Source organism: Vigna unguiculata, chromosome 2 (assembly GCF_037176805.1).
Source record: "Vigna unguiculata cultivar grain cowpea cultivar isolate G323 ecotype 2 chromosome 2, ASM3717680v1, whole genome shotgun sequence".
In the NCBI taxonomy this organism is placed as follows: domain Eukaryota; kingdom Viridiplantae; phylum Streptophyta; class Magnoliopsida; order Fabales; family Fabaceae; genus Vigna; species Vigna unguiculata.
Window position 1 is genome coordinate 24,634,285 of NC_140793.1, and position 22,295 is coordinate 24,656,579.

General features: G+C 31.7%; 2 protein-coding genes across 6 annotated transcripts; one reads left to right on the plus strand and one right to left on the minus strand.

Annotated features, from left to right (window-relative positions):
• The first annotated feature begins 3,554 nt into the window (after positions 1-3,554).
• Positions 3,555-9,945, plus strand: LOC114173888 (transcription factor MYB88). 5 transcript variants are annotated; one of them, XM_085669897.1, is made up of 13 exons: positions 3,555-3,573; positions 4,774-5,006; positions 5,111-5,157; positions 5,268-5,324; positions 5,451-5,523; positions 5,844-5,899; positions 5,998-6,177; positions 6,254-6,432; positions 7,049-7,191; positions 7,904-8,040; positions 8,136-8,335; positions 8,601-8,752; positions 9,198-9,945. In XM_085669897.1, the coding sequence occupies exons 2-13, from the start codon at positions 4,911-4,913 to the stop codon at positions 9,300-9,302; spliced, it is 1,425 nt and encodes a 474-aa protein (XP_085526023.1). In that variant the 5' UTR covers positions 3,555-3,573; positions 4,774-4,910; the 3' UTR covers positions 9,303-9,945. The 5 variants fall into 5 exon arrangements, with proteins under 5 accessions (XP_085526023.1, XP_027914350.1, XP_027914349.1 ...); XM_028058549.2 differs by lacking the exon at positions 3,555-3,573 and adding an exon at positions 3,892-4,091; XM_028058548.2 differs by lacking the exon at positions 3,555-3,573 and adding an exon at positions 4,145-4,659.
• Positions 9,946-11,219: 1,274 nt separating this feature from the next.
• UTR3 (UDP-galactose transporter 3) lies at positions 11,220-14,616 on the minus strand. The gene is made up of 7 exons (XM_028058905.2): positions 14,406-14,616; positions 14,205-14,302; positions 13,840-13,970; positions 13,500-13,530; positions 12,821-12,924; positions 12,599-12,720; positions 11,220-11,937 (listed from the first exon to the last, which is right to left on the minus strand). The coding sequence occupies exons 1-7, from the start codon at positions 14,507-14,509 to the stop codon at positions 11,529-11,531; spliced, it is 999 nt and encodes a 332-aa protein (XP_027914706.1). The 5' UTR covers positions 14,510-14,616; the 3' UTR covers positions 11,220-11,528.
• Positions 14,617-22,295: the final 7,679 nt, after the last annotated feature.

The following is a 22,295-nucleotide window of genomic DNA, read 5'->3' on the forward strand; positions in this document are numbered from 1 at the left end:
TAGATGAGAAGTTTGATATTAATTATTTCAAACGCGACCTCCTCGGAAAATGTCCTTAAATATGAGTCAAATAAATTAAATTATAAGAACTTATTTAAAATAGGGTTCATATCAAATACAACTTCAAAACTATCATTTTTTTTAATGAAAAACATCCAAAAATATTTCAATCTTATTAGTTTAAATTGCTTCCTTCTTGGCCAGAGTATTCCCCAGTTAGTGATTGAATTTATTATTTGTTATGTTATCTATTTAATTCAAAGCGAGTTAGTCATCTAGGGTCATATGTGTTTACTAGGCAAGGTTTTAGATCATGGAAAAGATTAATGTTGGAAAAAATTGTGCATTTTTCAGTCACATTGGAGATAATCCTTACTCAACTTGTGAAGACTTGTTAAATCAGTCTATACACATTAATAACATTATAAATGTTCAAAGTTTAGAATAAGTTTTCGAGAATTGTTTACTACTCAAAACTTCCACATACAATTCATTGGCTAACATTTCAAGTTTATGCATTTAGAGGCCATAAGGAAACACTAGAGTCAAGTAATAGAGATAACTTTCTTGAGATGATTAAACTTCTCGCATCATATAATGATAAGGTGGCACAAGTTGTGTTAGAAAATATTCAATATAACAATGCAAAATACACTTCTCGTCATATTCAAGATGAAATGTTGCATATTTTTTCTATAAAAGTAAGAAGTCATATTCAAAAAGAAATTGGATATTCTAAATTTTACATAATTGTTGATGAAGGAGCTCATGATGAATCTAGAAAATAGTAAATAGTGATTGTTTTTAGATTTGTAAACAAGGTTGGTAATATAAAAAAAATGACATTTTGATATTATGCATGTTAATGATATGATAATTGCCACTCCTAAAGGAATTAAGTTTCATTCTCTAGGCATAATCTTAATGTTTTCAATATCTACAATCAATGGTATGATGGTGCTAGTAATATGATAGGAGAATAGAATAGATTCTAAGTATTATTTTTTAATGAGAATTCTTATGTTGGATTTAATATTTTGTCTTTGTTTGAGTTTATGTTGGTTTTACACATGATAAAGAAATGATGGGAATCAACTTGTTTTGTCAAGCTTTACAGAAACAATCCTAGGATATACTAAATGTTATGTAATTGGTTTGTTCAACTAAAATTTTGATTCAAGTCGGGAGAAGTTGGTTGACAAAATTTATTGAAAGGTATGATATTGTTTTGAACAACATGACATTGATATTCCTAATTCTACTCTAATTACACATCATGATCTTTCTCGACATCAAAAAGATAATGTAATTACAAAACATCATTTCAGATTGAATATATTTTTTGTTACAATGAATAAGCAACTAGAAGAATTAAATGACATGTTTAGTAAACAAACAATGAAACTTTATCTGAGCAATGCTTTAATTCCTAAGTATACTTATAAATAAAGTTTTTAACATTGAGAGTATATGCATTTTTGTGAATAAATTTTATTCTTTAGATTTTAATGAACAAGAAAAAATTAATTTAAAATTTCAACTTCAACATTTTATTGAATTAAAATTTTAAATTAATATTCTTTTGTTCATTAAAATCTAAATAATGAAAATTTATTTACAAAAATACATATATCCTCTATGTTAACAACTTTACATGTATCCTTAAAAACTAAAAAATTACTTGAAGCCAATTTTAAACACTCTTTCTTTTATTTTTTTAAAAATCACTTTCTACCCTTTTTTTTTTGCCTACATTTCTTTGTTTCACTTCCTCACATTCACTCTTGAAAATTAAGAAAAATTAAACCCACCTTCCCTCCTGACTAAGATTCTATCTATTTCTAAAATATAGATATTTATTTTTGGTAAGTTTTAAATAATTGACATTAATTTCTTCTATGGTTTGCGGTAAAATGACATCTAGTAAAATGACATCGATCTTCTTTCTTATTTAAACTATACAAATTTAAATTATTAAGTTTTGTTTATAAAAAATATTTCATTTTTATTTGTTAAATATTTACTTTTTTATTTAAATTTTTGTTAATGTGATATTTAAAATAAAATAACAAAAAATATTTTCATTTTTTAAAAATATAAAAAAGTTGAGTGACGTATGTCAACAGTATAAGGAGAAAATTTTCTATTTAAAAACTTAAATATTTAATATATATATATATATATATATATATATATATATTTATAATATAATATAATATAATATAATATAATATAACATAATATGGCGTAGAATGAGATAAAAAATATAACGTAACATAACTGTGTTTTCTATTTCTTTACAATTTTAAATATATTAAATGGTTTTTAAATTATATTATTATTATTTTTCTAAAATTTAAAGGTTCTTGTCAATAATAAAGATAGAAAAAAAGTTGCGGAAAACAATTTTAACAAGAAATTATATAAGTTTTATATAAAAAAATATTTTTTTTTTCATTCAACAATTAAATTATATTTTATATCATTATCGTTGTTGATTTTAAACAATTTCCAAATTAAATCAGGATATAAAAAATATCCAGATAATAAAATACTTCGTATATAATATATTTTGAAAGAGAAACATATTAAAAACTTTTAATCTAATTATAAATTTTGAAAAACAATTCAATAACTTTTTTTTGACTAAATGTAATTCTCAATGTTACTATTTCATTTCGTGTATAAAGTAATTGCTAATGAGAAAAAGTGACACATATTCGAAACTATTTCTCCTTCAACATCAGACATCAAAACCATGTTATGCTTAAACAACATAATGGATTTCGGAAATATCAATGTTTGCAATTTCTAGCTTGCAATTCCCAACAAGATGAACCAATTATTAAACGAATTAAGGCAATAGAAAGCAACTAAATTCACTTGATTTTATTATTAGTCCGACATCTTCATTAGATTTTCAAATCCTCGTTCGACAAGATAATTGTCAATCATTCAAAATGCAACTAAAAAAAAGAAAAAGAAAAAACCAGACACTAATATACCATTCCTCAATACATCATCTATGTATGCATTTAAAATTTCACGCACCAATTGGTGAGAGATACAGGTGAGAGCCTAACACCAACATTTTCAATCCTCTCAGAAAATTCAAAAACACATTGCTGCCAATAAACAAATCCTCACACTTGTTCTCACACACACATTTACACCAAAATGAGTGCAGCCAGCCAAAATTCGAATCCAAAATTTTCCATAGCCATGGAGGAAAAATGGAAACAAATTGAATGGTACTTCCAAGCGTGACAAGAGATGCAAAGATAAATGAAACACATGCAAGTCACGAACCATTTATTCTCATTACAAAACTGCTTAGCTAGCTCTACCTCACGTACCTTCTCATGTCTCCTTAAAAATCACAAAAATTCAAATAACAACCTCATCTATATCTGTCATCACGTCATATTTGTCTATGTTTTATATATATATATATATATATATATATATATACACACACATATGACATCCAATACAATAGTTGCATCAGTATATGATGTTACATCACAATTGTTGTTCTCTCTGGCTTTGGCAGTATCATCATTATATGTTGTGGTATGCATATTTTTTTATACATGAGAGATATATAATAGTTTACAAAAGTTTTTACATGTTATCACTAACAATCGTATCACTTATCTGTGTATATATACCTTTTGAAGTTTCTTTAATGGTGCAAAGTGAGTACACATTAGTCTACGCCGCCATGATATACTGCACACTGCACGTAGCTTATGGAATTCAGCGTTATTTTCAAACTTCCTTCATACCCGCGCACTAGCATAAGCATCTATTTCTTTTTTTATTAGTATAATAACCCTTTTATTTTATTTTGTATACTATTTTTTTTTTAAGTGTGTGACCGTTTTGGAAAAGTTAGAGAGAGAAAGGGGGTGATGAAAGAAACCCAACAAACATCACTTCCTAGTACAACTGTGCATACCAATGACTACACTGCTCTAACTAAAAGTTTATTGCATTCAACCTCCACCGTCCTTCGTTTTCTCTTCTCAGTGTTTTGGGGGTATAACACAGACATGAGAATCTAAGACAAAGTAATATTCATAGACGAGGTATTTCTTTGTTGTCTACTTGAGCACTTTGAAAACATCACTTTTCTTTTTCTCATTTTGGGTAATCACAAACAAAGTTAGTAAATTTTTTTAGATCTAACCAAATACACTTTCTGGGCTATCTCTTTTTTATACACAACTGTAATTACATTACATCATCAAATCAAAATCAAAATACATTCACATCACATGTTGTTTCTCTCGGGTTTCGAAAAATACGATTTTGATGCCACCCTCTGTACCCTTTACAGAGGCTGATATGTATTCTTCATTACCCACCTTTTGTCTTTCTCCTTTCATGTGGGTTTGGCTCCCTAATCTGAGCGTTGGGTCGTGTTGTGCTTGGCAACAGGGGATAATAAGATAGAGTGAGAGTGAGATCAAAGGGTCTGAAAAGTTAGGATCCGAGGCCATTTATTTGGAGGGTAGTAAGCAACTAGTAGCCATTCATAGGCATTTCTCTTTCACTTGAAAAGCTTTTGGTTAAGGTGGCTTTTGAGAGGGGAATATATGCTTGTTACGGTTGCCGTTTTGAAACACAACAGTGTGTGAGGTGAGAGTGTAAAAGGTGAATGATAGAGAAGAGAGGAAGGGTTTCTTTCTTTCTTTCTTTCTTTCTTTCTTTTCCCTTTTTGTTTATTTGTTTTTAATTTTGTTATCCTTTTTGAATAAAAATTTACAGAAAAGAGGGAGCGTTATAAAGGGGGAGCGTTGGCTTTAGCATGCAACTTGGGTTCGGTAAAAAGAGGGAGCGTCCAAGGAAGAGAGCCACACCAATAGAATAAACATAAACATAAACATAAACACGGAGACAAGATCATGCAGGAAGATATGAAGAAGCAGCAGAAGCAGAAACAGCTGGTCAATGAAGAATCTAAGAAGAAGGAGCGTCACATTGTGACGTGGACTCAAGAGGTCCTTCTTCTCTCACTATAAAATTATTTTCCTCCTGTTTTTCGATTATATATTCTTTTCACCTATTCATTTCTGAAGTTCTTCTTCTGTTATGTGAATTGCAGGAGGATGATATACTCAGGGAGCAGATTGGCATCCATGGAACTGAAAAGTATTCAAACTTTAATCCACTATAGCCCTTTGGTCATTCTTCTCTTGATAATGCTTTTTTTACATGGATATGTGACACTAAGGGGTTTTAATTGCTATGACCATATGCAGTTGGGCAATCATTGCTTCTAAATTCAAGGATAAAACTACAAGACAGTGCAGAAGAAGGTAAAGTCTTTTAGTTTTGATGATGATTCATTCAAGATATTTTATTTGGTCCTCTTCTTTAATCCTTTATTCCTCTGCTCAATTTTGATCCTCAATCTGATGCTTAAGTAAATGATGGTTTGCCAGATGGTACACTTATTTGAATTCTGACTTCAAGAAAGGAGGATGGTCACCAGAGGAAGACATACTTTTATGTGAGGTAAATGGGTGCTTCCTGTGTTCCATGGCCTCTCATTTGAGTTTAACAAGTTTGTTTTATAATAGTGATCTTACAAAGTACTTTGAAATTTTGGACTTCATCTTTTACTGTTTATTTTTCTGTCTTTCCATTCTGTATGATGGACTTGAATCCATTGATATACTTAAGGATTTCAGGATTGCAAGTGCTGTTACCATGGCAATTGACTTCAATCCAAGTTTTTGTGCTTGTATAGTTCTGTAGATGACATCAACTGTGTTACACTGTAATTTATGACCACATGTAATCTGTGAGCTAATTTCTTAATAAAATCTCTGCAGGCTCAAAAAATATTTGGTAACAGGTGGACAGAAATAGCAAAGGTGGTTTCAGGCAGGTAATCAGAATTGCATGCATTCTTCTCTTTATGGAAATACAGAATCAATTTTTGTTGCAACAGTGTCTTATTGCTATGCTTCAATGCTTTGAGTGCAGAACGGATAATGCTGTGAAAAACCGTTTCTCCACACTGTGCAAAAAGAGAGCAAAATATGAAGCCTTGGCAAAAGAGAACAGCACTTCATACATCAATTCAAATAACAAAAGGACTTTTCTCCAGCACAGGTGTGATACAGATGTAGCATCAGAATCTGCAGTAGCTATTAAGAAGATGAGGTATGGTGAACTAGGAGATCAAATTATACAAATTCTATTAAGGAGAATATTAACATTGCATTCTGCTGCAATATAGGAGGTCACATATCCCTGATGCTCAAGAAAAGATCAACTTTGGAGACAGATCACATAAACAAAATGGGATTCCAGTAAATCAGCAGTCAAGAGCACCATTTGCAGTTTTAGCTCAAAACTCTCGCAATGTCAACTTGCCAGACCAGGATCATGTCTGCAATTTGAAGTTTAGTGATTATGGTAATGCCTTTTAATTTTAGGGGGGGAGGGGAATTGTGTAGAACTTCATTCTTGTAGTTGTGAAATTCAAAATAAGAGAACAGGACAAGATTAAGGATGTGTTTGGTTTGCAGAAGTGTTTTCTGCTTTTATTATTAATTAGAACAGTGTCACTTTGTTTTCACCTCATTTCCTATGTTGTCACTATCTTATTCAAATATTTGAAAACCGACAAGTGGTGAAAACTGTGGCATTTTTGTAATTATCAATGAAAGTTGAAAATGAAAACATAAAACATTTTCATAAAGCAAATGTATTGTATGGTTTGATTTCTATTTTCATTTACAGTTTCAATTCATACCTCTCTGCTTGTAATATAGAAAAAAATATCACATTGTTTGTATTTGTTTCTTGTTTTCAAGTTTTTGTGAAGGAAATGGTGAAACTGAAACCAACATAAGGAAAAGAGGAAACTAAGTGAAAACAAGGTGACATTTTTAAATTCTAAGTGAAAACATAATAAACTGAATATGAAGATAGTAAATAACCAAACACTTATAAATAATATATGAAACCTGAAATAACACTCTCTATTGTGTAAATCTGACGTGACTCTTGTTTTCTCATGATTTTGCAGCCCAAAACAAGATTCAAGGAACATTCCTTAAAAAGGATGACCCAAAGATAAATGCGTTGATGCAACAAGCAGAGTTATTAAGCTCACTAGCTCTAAAAGTTGATGCAGAAAACGTGGATCAAAGTCTTGAAAATGCATGGAAGGTAAGACTTGGAGGTTTCAGAACTTCTGTTTTTGAACATTTTATGGACTTCTTTAAAAATAAACTCCAGTTGATGTCTTCAAAAGCAAAGACTAAATTACAGATTATAAGAAGTTTAACATCAACAGAATTGAATCAAGTTTTACATTGTCAAGCCTATCAACGTGAAAATCATAGAAGTTATTTAACATATTTGATGCTGGCTTTGAAAATCCTAAAGCAGATTCTTAGTTCAGCTGGATAGTATTATATTAATTTATTTTTTGAGATTATGTTGATTCTGCTAATGCTTGTATGTATTTCTGTACTAGCTGATTTTACAATGCTTCCTTCTTCAGCACCCAGCTCATTTATTATTATTTGCTGACAGAGAATTAATCAAGCATTATATGATATGTATAATTGCTAGATTAATGCAAAATTTCTGCCCTTGTTTGAAACAAAATGCCAAAGCTTCTAGATTGAGGCCCAGCAATGATTTGTGCATCTCTGCCATGTCCCTTTACATAATAGCTACTTTTAAGTGTGGATAATGCACATACCCAAATTACTTGTACTTTTAAGTAATGGAAGCTCTAAATCGTAAAAGTTAGTGGTGACATTAAAGTCTTTGATTCATAGATTGCTAGCATATAATCAAATATAAAAGAAAAAAAACTCAACTTGATTGTGATAAACCCATCACCAGCTGAGATAGCAAGTATTTATGGCAGGTTCTTCAAGAGTTTCTTAACAGAACCAAAGAATCAGACATCCCGAGATACAAGATTCCAGATTTACAACTTGTAGATCTTAAAGATTTGTTGGAGGACTTGAAAAACAGCAGTGAGGAAATCCAGCCATGCTGGAGGTACTTTATCATCATTGAAAATATGACTTCAAGAGAACTTTGCAATATTTGATGGGAACTTTGGCAATATCTAATAGCTTCTGAATCTATTATAGGCAAATGGAACTATATGAAGACTCTCCAGGCAGTTCTGAATACAGTACAGGATCAACTCTGCTGCCTCATTCAGCTGGTGAGAATTTGGAACACTCGTTGCATCAGGATATTGGAACCGAACTAAATATACAAATGGGAGATCCAGAAGAACTTAGGGGATGTCACCAAGGGGTTCTTTCTAGTGCAACATTAGATCAAGGTAAGATAATAAAGTCCCATGATAACAGACAAAAAAAGGAAAGGTAATTTTTGGTAAAACATTTCCATTTTAGGAACAACTAACCACTACGTTGATTAAGGTGCAGCCACTTATTTTCCTAATTTAAATTGTAAGCTATTCCTAAACGGGAAATATTTTAACCAAGAAGTTAACTTTTATTATGATTTCCTCATAAAGAGTTGTTTTTCTATGCTAACATTTTATTGAATCAGAATTACTAATTAGATATATTATCTTTCTATAGCAGATTTATTCCCGTCTTGTGAGGAACAGATAAACAATGATGGCATTGTTTCTGCCTTGTCATGTTCGGAGGAGTTCAGTTCACCTCTTCAAGTTACACCACTGTTTAGATCCTTAGCTGCTGGAATTCCTAGCCCGCAATTTTCAGAAAGTGTAAGTTACCCAAATAATTAGGGTCAATCAAAAAATTATGACTAATAGTGACAAAACAGTCTGATTAATAAGCATTTATATCTGTAATAATGACAAATATGGGACATGCTAAACCAATGTAACATACTTTTAATAATGAAAAATAGGGGACATACTTAACCAATGTGACATACAAGAAATAATTGTGACAGGATTTAGAGTGTAAGCTTTGAGTTGTTATCACCACTTTAGTTTATCATCTGATATGTATGTAGAATTCAAAACAGGCATCTACTATTCTTGCTGCAACAACCATACATTATCTAAGTTACTGCTTTGGCTGTTCTTGCTGCACTATAGAGTTGTGAAGTGATAGTTAAAATTGTTTATGCAAAATCACTTTTTTAATGTTTGCATAGCAGTAACCATGTTGTTTCCTTGACATTATGTTTTACCCTTTTTTCAGGAAAGGAACTTCCTTATGAAAACGCTTGGAATGGAATCTCCATCGCTCAACCCAGGTGTTAAACCGTCACAACCACCTCTCTGCAAAAGAGTGCTCCTAATCTGAATCTCTAACTCTGAAATACAAAACATTTTGAAGTCCCTTTCCTTTTCTGAACCCTTTCTCCCTACCCATGGCAATCGGGCCTGTTAGTTCTTCTCTGCCTGGTTTGAGAAAGATTGCAATTTTGTTCTGCCTAAAATTTTGAAAGCCATACACTCCTCCAGAATGTTATGGAACATTCTGAGGATCATCAACACATCTAACAGTGTCCTTTTCTTCCCCCCCTTCTCGAAGGGTAACCACCTTACCTTTCTTGATACCTGCACCGAAAAAATAGTGTGCTTACTTCTTAGTGTGTCATTCTTTGGTTTGTTTTGATATCATTCTGGGTTTGTTTTTTCTCCAATCCAGCTTTTGATCTTGGTTTGCCCTTTTGTACAGAGTTTGCTGTGTGATACTAGTAATCCTGAGTGTATGTATACTCCGGCAATTCGCCATCCTACTACATATAATGAACAGAGACATAGATAGAAGAGAAAGAAGAAAAAAAGAGAGCAAAAGATTAACCAGTGGCAAATTGGATTCCTCTTTTGTTGTTTTGGGTGTGCATAGATCATAGAATAAACATTTTTTATTCCTTTTCGGTTCTGATGTACTGAATCATAATTATAATTGGAGTGGAAATGCATTTTGGCTTGAGTGTGCAGATACTGTTTCTGTTATGTGTATCTAACCCGGATTTAACACAACCATTTGTAGACAAAAGAAAAGTAACAGGTATATGAACGACCAAGTCTCAGAGAACATTATGAAAGTCAAGTTTCACATTGACTTCCCCACCCCCATTTTCAACAAGAGAAATGAAAAGGAAAACAATGCCAAATAACCTCTCAGAACTGTGGTTAGAAAAATGGCAACCAACTCATTACGAGTTTGACCCTCACTACTGCAAAACACAGAGCTTTCGGCAATAGGAGCTCCATTTCGTTTCAAAAAGTAGTAACTTCATAAAAATAAAGAATGCTAAAGTTATGTACTTACAAACACTGCACAGCATACCTGGGACCCTGGACTGACGGAGAGGCATGTAAACACTTGTCTTATTACTCTTTTCTTCAGCTCACATGGTTGTTTTGCCATGGAGTGAGGACTGTGGTTTGGGGAAGAACAATTCTGGGGGAAACTAATTCTTATTTAGAATCATTAGTTCATGGTGATGGAGGAAGAAGACCTTCAAAGTAATAATAATAATGACAATGATTAAAGATTGGTAAAAAGAGGGAGGGAACTCCTTACAAAATAAAGCACATACTGTTTATCTTTCTTGAGGGAAGGCACTCTTTGACTCATTTGACCTACCAATGTCCACTCACTTACGAGTTCATCTTGCCTAAACATATTAACTGGTCAAAGTGTCAACTGATTTTTGTAAGAAAAAAGAGATATTATAATGAAAAATGCTATTTATGCATACATTTTTTTTTTTGTGGCATTACAGAATGAAATGTTTATTGTATCGAAAGTAGTAGCGTTGTTCTATTCTGATATGAAAATTAGTATATAATGGACATGTACCCCACCTGTTCTAAAGTGAGTTTGCCTGTGGAGATCCAACCACTCTCACTCACAATTTTCTACCTTTTTGCATCGTTAGTGCTACATTGAATTTTCATAAAGGGAAATTGAGCATGAGATATCAAAGAAGTTCAAACCACTCAAATAACAATAACTAACATTTACTCCTACCACAAACACTATCTGCCGGTTCAATAAAATGTCAAATATTTTAATTTGTTCATTTCGCGTTTCCATACAATATTTCGCACTCAAGTTTGTCAGCCATAAGTGTTTGCAGTTTGATTACAAGCTTTATTTAAAAAATTAAGGCCAACGAATTTGAACAGAAGAATGCTAGAAGCAAAAATAAACCAGCACAAACAATTTAGTAAAGCTAATTTTGGGGCTCATACGATACTGTGATAATCTCTAAACAAACAAGGTGATGTGATCTTCTGATAATCATGTTTACACAGAGTATAACTTTATCTTAGAATTATGCTCTAAAACTAAATCCAGCTCTTCAGTAAAATACAAGCAGCTAAAAATATGCAAAAGGAATGAGAAAATGGGGTCTAAACTTTGAACTTTTCTCAGAAAGTATCTATCAATTAAAATTACAATTTTTTCTTTTGCTTAAAGCTAAATTCGGTTCACTGAACCTTCAAGATTTTAGTAAGGGGAAAATTAACTAGGATAGTATTAACGTCGACTTCAAAAATGCTGAAGGCTTCACATGGCTTTTCTTTTCTTCTGCAATCTCTGCAACTTCTCCCACTTGAGATAGATCTGATAAGACAATCCTGAGAACACCATAAAAACACACCCCCATTGCTTTGTTGACAGGGGATTCCCACTCAATACAGAAGATATCACAATGCTAACAAATTTGCGGGTGGTAGTGATGGTAGTGTTTGCCAAAGAACCAAACCGGCTTATGGTCAAGAAGATGAAATTTTGGCCAACGGCACCGCAGCAACAATAGAGAAAAATATCCCACGCTGCCTCTGGATACTGTTTGCAGAATCGAACTGCCTCAAATCCACTGGCATGGGGCCATCCGAACATGTAAATGAAATTGTATATGGTTCCCCATAAATTCATGCCCAGCATAATACCCCAAGCACTTGTTTTCGGATACCTGGAAAGCCAAACCAATAGTTAAAAATAATATAGTTAACATTAATGTAAGATGTTGTCAACTAAAAGAGTCATTTTCCACTAAGAAGGCCCAACAGTGTTGAGATTTCAGAAGTCAACTTTGAATGGAAGTTCAACAATTTGACATGTGAAAACAATAACGGGCAATGCAGTTTTACCAGCAAGCAAAATTACATGGGAGAGAGGAACATGAAAATTTGTATTTAGTTTTGTTTACTTGACTATTAAATTATTCACCAGAGATAATCCAATGGAGGACCACTATTTCAAACCCGTAGGCTAAATACATAAGTCTCACATTCTAAGTTTTGGTTCATATAATCAGGTATCATCAGCATTAACTCTAAAAGATGTGTTTAACTGAGATAATAAGTATAACCGCATTTCATAATTCATAGCTTGATTAAAAAAAGACAACACCTCAACCAATGAGAGAAAAAATTTTAAGAACTGCTACATTTAGAAAATTGTTCTCATTAAAAGAAAAAAAAGAATACAACGGGAGGGAGGAAGGAGGGGGTGTGAAAATAGTAAAGAGGAAATCAAGGAAGTGAATGCTAAATTTGGTAGTCAACAAGACATCAAACAGACTGAAATTGCAATATGCCAAAACAAAAAGAAAGAAACTTCTCTATTATTACCTTCCTTTTATAGAATCCTGAGTAGCATTGGTAAATCCATCAAAAGCAAGGTTCAGGAAACACAACCCATAGCCAAGGGGAGCATTTGGATGTGCCAGCTTGCTGATTGTCTTTGAGCTCGTCTGTAATTAGCATAAACAAATAATGCTAAGCTGGGTTCATAGACTAAAAAACTTTCCTTGATAAGAGGAGTGAGCTCTGTTATTCTGAAAAGTTCCTAACCTTTAGAAGAGCAAATGTCGATACCCCTCCAGCAACAAGGAATGTACAAATGTATTCTGGAAGAGAGTATCTTATCCCATATACTAGAGTACCCATCAGCATAACTGCATTAAGGTGAAGTGAATCTTTTGTTAGACATATAAATTTAATTTTTTTAAGAAATTCGAAAAAAAAGTTATTATAAGATTTTTCTATCATCATTTCTTCCAAATGTTTTATATGTCAGTCCCTGCCAGAAGCTCCTCTATTTAGCATTATGAGACGAAGGTAAAAAAAAGGAATTTAATTATGTGTGCAGATCCATAAGCAAATCGGAAAGAATGGGTGCATAATAAGTAAAAGTTTAAGATACAAATCACGACGGACTCTCAAGTCAAATGCACAAGTACAAGAGCTAAAAAGTCACAAAGAATACATAAACACAACAGTTTCCATGCTATTGGTAAAATGCTAAAATACTCACTTCCTTTGACCTATTGAACTTAATAACGTGAAATTCACATACAAACTATCTCTAGTCCCCGTAAACCAAAAGTATACAAAAACACAGACGCACAATATAGTGATATAATTCAATCATAAATTCAGGGAATATGCAGAAGAAATAAAAAAATCAGCTAAGTTCCCATTGCTTTTAATTAAAATGCAAGCTTTTGTCAATCAAGCACAATATACTGACCTGGAATCATTTTGGAAGACTTCGCCAGCACCTGCAAGTAGAAAAACCACCACCCATTAAAAAGGTCATACAGCCTCGTGCCGAAAACACTGAATGACTGAACAATAAATTCGCCACAAATGCACCATGAAGCATAAATATATTGCTTCAACCTAGATGCGTGGTAAGGATAGCTTGTGTATGTTACCATCCATTTTATTTTAATCTGTAAAATAGTTATTTCCTTGATTTTCAAGAAAGAAGAATGGATTTTCGTACATAATACCGAAATCGATTTACAAATTTTTATAACTTTCAAATAAAAAAGATGAGGGAAGAAAAGGTGATGAAGAAATCACACCTGAGCAGGGTAACTAATATACTTCAAAGCTTCAATTCCCATAGCGGGACCAATGGTGTTGGTAATTCCAGCGCTCCAATAACTCCACCAAGGAGCACCACCAGAATTTCCACTAGACCATATCTTTATCACTGAACACATAAAAAAGTGATTAAAATAAAATGTTAAACGGATCTGATTTAAATACACTCACAGTATACAAAAAATATATATGCTATAACTCAATCATAAATTGCCGTAAGATGACGGCTTTAAAAAGTAATACACACGGAATTTCCAACAAGTTTTAGAGCAACAACGCATAAAACATAAATTCAAATAAAATATCTTCACACACTTGTCACTAATTCGAGATAGACTCTTACTTATAAACGACCAGACTAAACACACCACACTCTGCGCCAAGTTCAGAAACGCAAGTTGCTCGAACCTTTCACCGTTCGGACCGAATCGCTTGGTCGACCTGAAACAAAATCCAAAAACAATTAAAAAAAAAACATAGCAACGAAAGGCATTTCGAGACTCACGACGGTTACGAGAATTTCGGAACGAATTGGGATTCTTACACGTTTTCCTGCAGAACGCCTTGGTAGATGTAGGCCGACCAGATTCCGGCGACGCAGAAGGCGAGGAGCAGGATGCGGCGGAGCCCTCCGCCGTGGGCCTCCATGAGATCCGCACGGTTCGGTTCTTTTACTATTATTGAGTATTGAATGAAGGAATCGCCGTTGGGAGGAGCAACCGTGGCTGAAGAATGGATCAAATAATGAAATAATAATAATAGGAATGGGGACAGTGAAAGAAGGAGCTTAGAAGTGTGAAGTGTGCGCCAAGCTATGCTACGTGGATTCGCCACGTGGCTGAATATTATTGGATTCTGACATGTCATCACGCTCCCATTGGACGCGCCAACGCGTGCCGCGTTTTCACTTTTTTAGCGGTAATGTCGGTCCATCCAATCTGGTCTTTTCGTCAGTTTCTTTTTATGAATATTCTGCAATTTCTGTTATACATTATTTCTGTTTACAGGTTCTATAAACTAATATTCCCTCCATTTTTGTTTGTAATCTCTTCAATTGTTATTCTATAACAGTAGTAGAAAATAATAAATTAGTCTTCTGGAGAAGTGTATACTTTTGTTTTCAAAATTATAAGACATAAACCTTTCCGTTATTTATTTAAGATATTTATTGTTTATTATTTTAGTAAAAACATCTCGATTAAATAAAGATGGTTTTTAAAATATAATTAATATATCATTCAACTGTAAATCAGTTGTATAAAAAATCACTTCAATTTTCTTTTAAATCTTATAATTATGAGTAGAGGGAGAAATAATTTATAAATTAATAATAACTACAATTTTTTCCGGATGAATATTTATTTTTTATATTACTATTATTATTGCAATTGCAATAATGATAAATGACATTTTTAAATACATAGGAACAAAATTATTATAAATGAATATTTTTATCAAGAAAAAAATGTAGGGCTAATTATTAACTTAAATTTAAAATTAAAATAATAAATATACATGAGAATTTAAAAATAAAATAAAATTGTCATGAAATTAAGATATGGTATATTGACCGGTGAGAATACCAATGACTCCTAAAGACACGTTAATGACTCCTATAAAGAATTCTTACGATAAAAAATCGTTCTTTAAAATGTTTTTCTCTTTACGATTGGGATTCAAATATTATAACATGAATCAATTTTAAACTGTTATTTAAAGATTGTAAGATGTTTTGTAAAATAATTGCATCATGTTAATAGTTTAGGGTTATTTTCATATCACTACAATAAAATATTTTGTTAATATTTAATTTTAGTGATTAAAAGTTGTTAGTCACTATGATAATTAATTTAGATATTAATTAATAAAGTAAAAAGCTATTAGTTACTAAAATAATTACTATTATGAATAAAAAATTATAATTAGATATTAAATTAGTTTTTAAAATTAGCTATCATGATTTTGACTACCAAATGAAATTGGTCACTAAAAATTAACTATTTAGGTTTTAGTTATTAAAATAATTTAGTTACTAAATTAGTCTTTAATTAATTAATAATCAATTATAATTTTTTATTTATAATAATAATTATTTTAGTAACTAATAATTTTTTATTTTATAAATTAGTACTTAAATTAATCATTTAAATTGATCATAGTAACTAACATCATTTGATTATTAAAATTGATTACTAATTTCTTGTAATATATGATTTTAAGATTAATTATATTTTTAGTTTATCATTTTAAATTTTCGATTTCTTGGATCCGTGTTAATACTCTAAAATTTTGACTGTTAAAAAATGATTTTTTATTCATACTAGTATCTCCATAACATCAACACAGATTGCTTATTCATTTAGAAATTAATTATATTTTCAAGAAGGTTCTACATTGTCACGGTACTTATGAGAACGTTTTATTTTGATTAAATTTAATAAAAATATAAGTCAAAAGGCATATCAACTTTATCTATTTATCTTTCTATTATCTACTCTTTTAACTTTCACTTTCGTTACATTTTCTATTATTTCAACTTTTGTTTCATAAAATAGTAAAATCGGAAATTATAAAATAAGAAACCTTAATATATGTACAGAAATTATATTTCACATATTATTTATAAGTTACTATATTATTTATAAGTTACTGTGTCACAATAGAAAATGAGGTATTTTTTAAATCAATAATATGTATAAAAGTTACAATGTTATACATTATAAAATATAACATTTTATGATAAAAGGAATTAAAATAAGTTATGTTAAGAGATATAGTATGCTGGTTATAGTTATAACCGATGTAGTATATTAGTTATAATTTCAACTGATGTAATAGATATCCTTTTACATGAATTATAGTTCCAAACAAATATAATATGTACTCTTTTTTTTTCATGGATGATAGTCCTAACAAAAATAATATGTGTGCTTTAGAAAAACAAAATCAACGCTTTTATGTTTTTCTCAACATTTAATTTACAATACACTTCAAACAACATATCAAATTTTAAACAAAAGATATTCCAATTGAGACTAATTATATAAATTTAAATTAATCTTTAATTAAGATAGGGTAAAGATTTCTACACCGAATATATTAAATTAAACTTACTTACAACCTAGATAATAATCATGCTAAAACTCTTTACAAACACATACAAGAACCTTAGAAGGATAATCGATTAGGAAAAGCTTCCATTACCATCTCTAAAACCTCACTCAAAAGTAAAAGATGGACGTTATTACGTCGAGGTTGCATGAAGTTATAGCGCTCCCTAGAACACTAGTGCAAAATAAGTATATTAGATCGGTTCTGGAGCGCATATTAGATCGGTTCCACAACCGATCTAATATACACTGATGTAATATGTCAAAGACATATTAGATCGGTTCTGAAACAACCAATCTAATATCTTTTACTGAAAAGAAAAAAAAAACATTTTCCAAAGTGACCATGCGAAGGGGCAAAGGAGAAACGAACCACTAAAGACCACCAACAAACCACCACAGACTAACACCAACGAACCACCATGGAGAACACTGCACCCCAACTGCAAACTTGACTAAGAGACTTCACGAAACACCATGGGGACTAGCGGCACACATTCGGTAAAGCAGCGGCATCACAAATTTGCTTCATTTGCAAAGGAATGGGAAAGCACCAAGTACCGAGAAAGACAACTACAAAGAAAGCTTTCTCCACAAACAAAAACCCTAGGCATGAGAAAATGAGGGAAAAAAACACTAACTTGTTGCATTGGTTGTTGAGGAGTGGCATGGAAGAGAAAAAGAAGCTTGTTGAAGCACGGAGCGGCGGTGGTAGGGCATGGTGACGGTGGTCAATGGCGCTTGGAAGAGAAGAAGAAGCAGCGGAAGCGCAAGAGAGAAGACCAAAGGAGGCACGAGAGAGAAGACGAAGTTTGAAAAATGAAAAGGGTTTTCGCAATTTGTAGTGCAGAAAACATATTAGATCGGTTATTTTTTTAACCGATCTAATATGTACATATTAGATCGGTTCTCTCTATAACCGATTTAAAATACTTTCCAGTATTTACAAAATTGCCACCGCGTTTTAAATTAAATTGGTTCCACTTCAATCAATCTTATATCATGTTCTAATATCATCATTTTGCACTAGTGGAAGCAGGGTGGCTAATGTGTTTGTGAAAGGTCTTGGAATTGCCTCTAATAATGGCGGTGAGACCCATAATCAAGTTTTCACTTTTAATTATTATTTTTAAATTAAAATAAGATAGAGCAAGGGATTGCCCGACGCTTATATGTGTTTAAAAATTTAATTAGCAAGATGGATTACTATATTTGGTCATCCAACCCAAAACCTAATACAAATTTCAATTACAATCTATTTCAATGACAATACACCACAACCAGACTTTCAATTACGATCTAAATATATGATTTCAAAATGAGAAGAAGGTCTACAAATCAAGGCTCTTAGAACAAAGCATAGGGGAGAGTTCACCTCTTCAGAATTTCCAAACTTCTGAGCAAAACATATGATCAAAAGACAACTTGTTACTCTTTACACTTAGTAGCAAAATGATGTAGCTAAGTGGAAAACTAGCTTTATTATGAATATGGTTTGAAGCATGTTGATTGAAAAAGGTACTTCAAAGAATTTTTGGCCAAAAGCTACAAATTTGGTGGTCGATGTTCTCAATAGAAGTCATACATTAGCAATGCAATGCAAGACACTATAGGAAGTTTGGTGTGGGAAAACACCCTATTGGGATATTTAAGAGTTTTTGGATATGTAGCTTTTGTGCATCTAGGGAACCACTTTTGCACTAGATTAGACAAATGTAGCTCTACTTGTGTTATGTTAGGCATAAGTGAGGAATCAAAGGCATATCACCTTTATAATCCCACACTAAGGGAATTATTATTGGTTGAGATGTTATATTTGAAAAGGATAAAATTTGGAGTTGGGGTGAAGAACTTACACAATCAATTCAATCTACTTTTGATTGGAATGATAATGATAGGGATGTCAAAGAAGATGTTGACCCTTAAATAAAAGTTATAGAGTAAAAAAAATCCAAAAGAAATTATGGTCAATGTTGTACCTCAAATACTAAGAAGGAGTCACAAGGAACCTCTATGGATCCAGGATTATGTTGTAGATACATGTGATGCTACTAATAGTTTTGAATTGCATTTCACTATCAATAGTGAAGACTATCCTATTCACTTTGAAGGTGTAGAAAATGATCTCATAGAGAAAAACCATGATAACATAAATTGAAGCCATAGAAAGTAATGGAACATGGTACCTCACTTATTTTCTAGAAGGTGTGATAGAGCTCCAACGTGTGGTGGCTGGTATAAACTCCATAGGCAGCGAAAATGGAATGGAAACAAATGTTTAAGGCTCTTGTAGCAATGGTATTTGGAGTGGTGAAAGGTGAACTAGACTAGAAGTTATGTTAGTGGAAGGTGGATAGAGGAAATGTTGTAAACCTCTAGCTTAGGTGTTATCAAAATAATAGAAGAGTGGAATGATCTCAACACAAGCGTTCTATTAGAAATTTTAAAAGCAAACTCTACATAGTGCCTTATGACTCTCTTTTATATAAGAGAAGGTCATTAATGCACATGCATATGAAATTGTGTTTGAAATGCAATGCAAGCTTGGAGAAGAAGTCTCTCTCTTGGCCCTTGGATGCGCATGATGGGTTGGATGGTGACAAGTGTCATGGCACTCCTTGGCAAGCCAAAGTTGCACCTCCCTTGTGGTGAATGGAGTGTCTCAGCCTATACTTCCTATTGGGCTTGGATTAACCCAATTAAAATTCAATGGCCAAGTTTATTTAGCCTACTATTTATGAAAGCAAAGCCTAAACAATGGCCCAATTTTAAAGGCTACTATAATGCTCAATCATGCAATCTCTTCATATCTTCACATCTTCTTTGTCCCATGAAAAGAGTAATTGAAGCTCATGAGAAGTGTGGCCATTTTGAGAAAAGTCCATTTGGATCTTCTTTAGAATGCTCCTTGTTATTGGGGTGGATGCATCAAGGTGCAAACGGGATTGGAGTTAAATGGATTTTCAAAACAAAACATAATAGAAAAGACAATGTTAGAAAGCACAAGGCATGCTTGGTGGTTATGGGTAATCCTAGTAATATGGAGTGGATTATGTTGAAGTTTTTGCATTGGTAGCATGCATCGAAACAATTTGATTATTCATTGTAGTTGTGATGCATCATGACAGGTCCATCTATCAATTGGTGATTTAATAAGCCTTCTTGAATGAAGTTGTAACTAAAGTTATCTTTGTTGAACAACCAAAAGGATTTGAGAAAAAATGAGAAGAAATCAAAGTGTACAAATTGAATTGAGCTTCATATGGCATAAAAGAGACTCCCCGAGAGATATTTTTCCTAATCAAGGTTTTTCTAAATGAGCATGAACTAACCTAATTTACCAAGATGACATGCAAAGGTGTTTTTATGTAAGCGTGTAAGTAGATGATTTAGTTTACACCAGAAACACATAAGAGATTATGTTGGGGTTTAAGAAACCTATCTAGTCAGAATTCGATATGACTGATATAGGAAATGAATTTCTTTCTTGGTATTGAAGTAACTTAAAACATTGGTGATATTTTAATGTGACAAAGAAGTACATGACGACTAATTTGGGTAGATTTAGTATGAGCAGTGCAGTCTAATTCATAACCCAATGGTTCCAGGAAGAAATTTAGACAAAGTTGAAGATGACAAAGAAGTAAAAAAAACCATCTACAAGTAGATGATGGGTTGTTTAATGCATGCAACTACTTTCACCTAATCCAAGGGTGAGCACCACCTCCCAGTTGTGAATTGCGTTGAGACTTGTGTTGAATGCCATGTCCTAGTGATGAATATTTGTTAGCACCACTTGATTTGCATTGAGTGCCACTTTGACAAAGAGCTCATTTCTTGCATCTAAGTTCACGCGCCCAACGTGTAGCATTGGGCACTAATTTTGTTGATGTGGCACTTTTGGCTTTTTAGTGATTTTGAAAAGAAAAATGCATTTGGAAAGCCTTTGGAGGTTGTTAGGGTTTCTGGGAAGATTTCCTTTATCCTTCTTAGATCTTCATCTTGTTCCATTATACTAATTCCTGTTTTAGTCTCTTTATGACTATGTAGAGCTAAATCCATTTTTGTTAGGGTTATATGTACCCAATTAAACTCTCATGTAATGGGTTTCATTATCTCATCCTCATCTCCGATATAAAAATTCATCAAAATTCTCATACTCAATGGGTATAAAATTTGTCGAATCCTCATCATCATCAGGTAACAGATATAATCATACCTATGTCAATTTTCTTACTGTTTCAATATTAAATAATTATTTTTTCTAAAAGTATAAAAATATTGACAAAAAGAAACATAATATTATCAAATATTAAATATAAAAATGATGTATTTTCATTTCTTCAATGTCAGAAGTTATAGTTATATAAATTTCAAATTAAAGTATCAAATAACAAATGGATAAAAGTGGGATAATTATATAAAATTTCATGACAAGTAAAACATTTATTAATTTTGCAAATGTAATAAAACAAAATTAATAGTTAAAAAATATTTTAAAAAGAAAAAAAATATTTAAATTTGAAAATATTTTAAATGTCTACTCTTTACTTCCTTCCTCTAAATTGTAATGAAATCTTTTCTTTTGCACTAATAAAGATTATAATACACCACTTGAATGAAATCATATTGTGAAAAAATGTTAAACTAATAATAATTTGAATTTAGACATAAATTTTTCATGCTTTGAACATCATTTTATGTTGGATTATGATAAATAAGATTCGTGACAATCACATCAAATTATTATATTATAGTAAATGACAAATTTTTATACAATTATGGTGGTAAAATTACAACTACGAGGATAAGTTTAGAAATAAAAATAATTATATAAAAATCATTAAAATGGTAACATGATAAGAATAAAAACAAATCAAAATATTAAAAAGAAATAATTTATGAGTATGATAAAATGGAAAGTACCTTGGAGATTTGAGAAAGCTTTCTAAATATCAAAGTGATCAAACCATTGAAAAATAATGAAAATTATTTTAGTGAAATAAAATTTCTTGAAATAAAATAAAAATTAAAGATCAAAGAGAATAAACAAGATAATTTTTATATTACCTAGCAATAAAGCATCTATACAATTAAACACTTGAAATTCTAAGTCAAATATTATTATGTGAAAAAATAAATAAGAAATAAAACTATTAACACAAAATATAAATAATCAAATATGCAACCTAAAACCTATTTAATTCATTGTAATTTATAATACTTCATTTGAATATAACTACACAAAAGACAAAAAAAATAATGTAATCAAGGTGGTGATAAAAGGAAAAGTACCTGAGAGATGTGAATATATTTTGTGGATG